The sequence below is a fragment of the Galeopterus variegatus genome, unplaced genomic scaffold (genome assembly GCF_000696425.1).
Source record: "Galeopterus variegatus unplaced genomic scaffold, G_variegatus-3.0.2 Scaffold2037, whole genome shotgun sequence".
Lineage (NCBI taxonomy): Eukaryota > Metazoa > Chordata > Mammalia > Dermoptera > Cynocephalidae > Galeopterus > Galeopterus variegatus.
The window spans coordinates 16307-21206 of NW_007728148.1; the positions used below are offsets into that span (position 1 = coordinate 16307).

A 4900-nucleotide genomic window follows, 5' to 3' on the forward strand; every position below is an offset into this window, starting at 1 on the left:
ACTGATTGGAGGCCTCACGCCAAGTCCCCTACTCCAGGTCATCCCCATGCTGTGTTGCCTCCCACCTTCTGGGACTCTGAGCATCTTGCAGGCAGGGCTAGAGCTTGGGCAACTTGCTCTGCCGGCAGCACCTGGCCTGGCTATGGTCAGCACCCAGCCCCACAGCCCCTCTACCCACCCTTTCCCAAGAGTCTGTGCAGGGCCACCAAGGCAGGCACCCTGTAAGAGGTCAGGGACCTCCAGTGGCAATGGCTGCATTGAGTGATTGCCAGGCATATGCCTGTGTTTGACATCAACCTCTTAATGACTGGCCTTGTTTGGGGCTGGTGGGTGGGGGGCCTAGGAGCCTTTTGTCTCATCCCGCTTTCTTGGAAAGACCAGGGCCCACATTCCTGGCCATCTCTTGCAGGCAGGCGTTGGTCCCAGTAATGGGAGAGTAAGTTCCAGAGGGCGGGAGGCTGGGGGAGAGAGCAGGCTGGGGGAGAGAGCAGAGTGCTTGGGAGGGGGCAGGGTGTCTGGGTGGGGGTGGAGCATGGGCTGAGGAGTCCTTGACCCTGGAGGTTGCAATGATACCTTCTCCCGTTGTGTCTTGAGGATGATGTGGTGTGTAAGGCCTCCTAAGCCATTCATTCACTGGTCTGGGGCAGGTGGGGGCTGTGGGGCTGGACCACAGAGGGCCTTGGACAGTCTGAGGGTACTGTGGCCATGGCAGGGTTTATACAGGACTGGGAAGGCCCCTGCGCCCTTGTTTTTTTTTTGTTTGTTTGTTTGTTTAATTGCACTGACATTCAAATAATACAAAACTAACCATTTTAAGGTGCACGATTCAGAGGCATTCACTACATTCACAAGGCTTTGCAGCCACCAACAACTCTATCTGGTTCCAGAACATTTTCATCCCCCCAGAAGGAGTTTCCTTTATGCCTTAAGCAGTCACTTCTCCTCCCTAGACCCTGGCAACCACAGTCTGCTTTCTGTTTCCATGGATTTGCCTGTTCTGAACATTTCATATCCATGCGATCACCCATGAGGTGGCCTGTGTCTGGCTGCTTTCATTCAGCACTGCGTTTTCTAGGTCCTTTTCCACTGTGATGTATGCGGGATCTCCAAGGCCTCTGAGCAGCATTCCCCGCTCTGTTCTCCCCACAGCATGGCCGATAAGAACGGAGCCCTCAAGTGTACCTTCTCTGCACCCTGCCACAGCACCGGCCTCCTGCAGGGCCTGGCCACCCTCCGTGCCCAGGGCCAGCTCCTGGACGTCGTGCTCACCATCAACAGGCAGACCTTCCACGCGCACAAGGTGGTCCTGGCTGCCTGCAGTGACTACTTCAGGTGAGCGCAGGCTGGGTATGCCCTGCAGGGCCTGGATGGAGGTGCCACCTGCTAAGAGGGATGGCTTCAAGGGAGAGAGGCCCGTTGCTGGTCCCTCTTCTGATTTCAGAAAGAAGCCAAATGGCTGGCAGACCTGCAGGGTTTTCCAGGCTTGTATTTGCTCAGACTTTTTGGGCAGAACAGGCCCAAGAGAGAGAGTTGGCCCATGGGTACCTGCGTAGCGGCATCTGTGCCGGGGTGGCAGAGCTTGACCTGGTTTTTATTCTAAGTCTGTACTTGACACCTGCTATAGGCCAGGCTCTGTTTAGGCCTCGGGGATCCAGCAGGGATAAAATGGACACAAGTCTCTTCTGTCATGACAGCCACTCTCAGGATGTCTAAAGCGGCACAGCCGAGGGACTGGAGGGACGCTGAGAACCACAGCAACCCCCACGTCCTGCCGAGTCCTGAACGAGGTCTCCTCCCTGTTGTCCTGCACAGTGGGTGCTTCCCCCTCATGACAGATGAGGCCTTGGGGCATGTGGGTCTGTCAGTCTGTCCCTGTGCTGTGTCTGGGATGGAAGTCAGAGCCCCATGGAGCAGGGCAGGGGGCTGTTCTCCTCAGCTGGGGGCTGTCTCAGGGCTGGAGGTGGTCTCTCTTATTCCCTTGGTGACCAGCAAGTGAGCCCTCCTTACTGCCATGTGGTGACCCCGACCAAGAGAGCCACACTGTCCTGGGGGCTGTTCCTAGGTTCGCCCCAGTCCAGGTGTGCACCATGGGCTGCGTGTTCCCCAAGACTCAGGCGTGTGTCTTGGCACCCCCCAGCTGCCCACCCTGTGGGCTTGGCGAGGCTGTTGCGGGGAGCCATGGTAGCCAAGCCAACTGGGGCCCCGCTTCTATTTTTATTCTGGGTTTGGGGATGGGTGGGCCAGCCCAGCCAGCAATGTCCTTTAAAGGCTCCCCTGCGCTGGCACTGCAGCTGGCAAGGCCTTAAAAGGCAAAGCTCCCTACCGTCCCCGTGGCTGCCTCTGCCTTCTTCACACAATGCCTGAGGGCCTGGGGGGACTTGTGGGGACAAGCAGGGGCAGGATTTGGGGAGCTGGCAGGCACTGCTCCTGGAAGGCCATGAGACACGGAAGAGTGACCTGTTGGGCAGCTGTTAGTCAGTGGCCCCGTGCCAGCTCTCTCACAGCTGACCTGGCCCCTGTGGCCTCAAGCCATCTAGTGCTGGGTGCGCAACTGGGGGGATGGACATCTTTTGGATGAGAGAAATTCCCTCCATCCTGGGCGACTGTCTTGGCGACTGTCAGGGAAGGTACACTGACAGTAGTAAGAGTTATCATGAAATGCCAGCCCACCCCATGGAAGGACCCTCCCACAGCCTCTCAGTAGGTGCTGGGGCTCTCCTCCCACTTTCTGTCTGGGGCCTGCCTCCCTCACCAGCTCTCATGTTAGTGTCACCTCCCAGAGCAGGGCAGGGTGGTGACAGAGCTGGGCTCTCTAATTTGGGGTCTCATGGGAGGCAGGGGATACAGTGGACGGCTGGCTCCTCTGGGCTGTGCTGGGGGAGATATCACTTCCCTGACCACCTAGGCCTCTCTGGAGACAGCAGTGACCCCAGCACAGACCCTGGTTGGTACTATGCTCCTGGGGACCCTCTCTGCTGCCCCATTCCCTTGTGACGGTTGCTGAGACCCAGGCTGGGAAAGTTGGAGCCGCCCATTCAGGTCAGTGAGGAGGTGGGGGCTGGGCTCTGTGAATCTGGGTGCAAAGTGCTTCAGAGCTCCAGTCTTGTCCCCTGAGCTCAGGCATCCAGGTGGGGCTAGAGATCTGTCCCCAGAGCCACAGGTTGTGGTTACCTCCTGTGCAGTCACACCTGGTTCCTGTGCCCTAGCAGTCCCCAGCAAGGGTGACCTGGGCCGGCTGCTCCTGCAGGGTTAACATGAGAGCATCAGTCTGGTCACAACAGGCTCAGGCATGGCCCCATACAGGGGGCAGAGCAGGGAGTGGCTGTTCACAGGAAGATGTACAACTTAGGACAGATTAAGAATCTTTCTTTTCTTCTTTGCATTCTTTTTTTTTTTTTTTTTTTTTTTAAAAGAATGACTGGTATGGGCCGGCCCGGTGGCGCACTGCACTAGTGCGCCGCTTGAGAAGCGCGGCGGCGCTCCCGCCGAGGGTTCGGATCCCACATACAGACTGGTTCCCGCTCACTGGCTGAGCGAGGCGCGGGGGCAACACCGAGGGTTGCGATCCCGTTGCCGGTCCCGGTCCGGTACGGGGTCGACACTGAGGGTTGCGATCCATTGCCGGACACGGAAAAAGACAAAAAAGAATGACTGGTAAAGGGATCGTAACCCTTGGCTTGTTGTTGTCAGTACCACGCTCACCCAGGGAGCGAACCGACCATACCTATATAGGATCCGAACCTGTGGCCTTGGTGTTATCAGCACCGCACTCTCCTGAATGAGCCACGGGCCGGCCCTGCTTTTTTGCATGTTTTTAATGAGCATCCATTCTGCTTTCCTCTTGCTGACTGTGCCCTTCATTCTGTGTCTTGGGGCCACCATTCCTGAGGCCAGGCCATTCCTGGCCGGCCACGACACCCTTAGCCTCCCCGAGCCTACACTGTGTTTCTGACTTCCAGGGCCATGTTCACGGGCGGCATGAGGGAGGCGAACCAGGACGTCATTGAACTGAAGGGAGTGTCGGCCCGTGGCCTGCGGCACATCATTGACTTCGCTTACAGCGCTGAGGTGACCCTGGACCTTGACTGTGTGCAGGACGTGCTGGGTGCAGCTGTGTTCCTTCAGATGCTGCCTGTGGTGGAGCTGTGCGAGGAGTTCCTCAAGGCGGCCATGAGTGTGGAGACCTGCCTCAACATTGGCCAGATGGCCACGACCTTCAGCCTGGCCTCACTCCGGGAGTCTGTGGATGCCTTCACCTTCCGGCACTTCCTGCAGATCGCCCAGGAGGAGGACTTTCTGCGCCTGCCACTGGAGCGTCTCGTCTTCTTCCTGCAGAGCAACCGGCTGCAGAGCTGCACCGAGATCGACCTGTTCCGTGCCGCAGTCCGCTGGCTGCAGCATGACCCGGCGCGGCGGCCCCGTGCCAGCCACGTGCTCTGCCACATCCGCTTCCCGCTCATGCAGTCATCGGAGCTGGTGGACAGCGTACAGACGCTGGACATCATGGTGGAGGATGCCCCCCCGGTCCCTTTCTCTCTCCTTTCTTCCTGAGGCAAACCCTGGCTCTGAGTCCCACCGAGGGTGCCTGCCCGCCAAGAGGCCAATGTGTCACAGCAGCAAACTCATGCCCAAAGCAGCTTCCTTGCCTGCCCTGCAAGTCCCAGCTGGTGGGTGGGAATTGGGGTGTCCCTTCTGGTGGCCATTGTATGGCTTTGCCTTACTGTCACCCCCCTGCCAACCTCCCAGCCCAGTGGTTTCAGACACCAAGATGTGAGCTTATTGGGCCGGCCCGGTGGCGCACTGCTGCAGTGCGCCGCTTGGGAAGCGCGGCGGCGCTCCCACCGAGGGTTCGGATCCCACATACAGACCGGCCACTCACTGGCTGAGCGAGGTGCGGGAG

At 58.7% G+C, this 4900-nt stretch overlaps 1 protein-coding gene across 1 annotated transcript; it reads left to right on the forward strand.

Annotated features, from left to right (window-relative positions):
- Positions 1-1150: 1150 nt before the first annotated feature.
- On the forward strand, positions 1151-4551 carry KLHL26 (kelch-like family member 26). Its single transcript, XM_008580164.1, has 2 exons — positions 1151-1332; positions 4062-4551. The coding sequence occupies exons 1-2, from the start codon at positions 1151-1153 to the stop codon at positions 4549-4551; spliced, it is 672 nt and encodes a 223-aa protein (XP_008578386.1).
- The last annotated feature ends 349 nt before the right edge of the window (positions 4552-4900 follow it).

What these genes read in the sequence shown, in the direction of transcription:
- KLHL26 (XM_008580164.1), top strand. Translation starts at nt 1,151, where the DNA reads ATGGCCGATAAGAACGGAGCCCTCAAGTGTACCTTCTCTGCACCCTGC. An exon ending in GCCTGCAGTGACTACTTCAG is followed by an intron (nt 1,333 to 4,061) that starts GTGAGCGCAGGC and finishes CTTCGCTTACAG; the next exon opens with CGCTGAGGTGACCCTGGACC.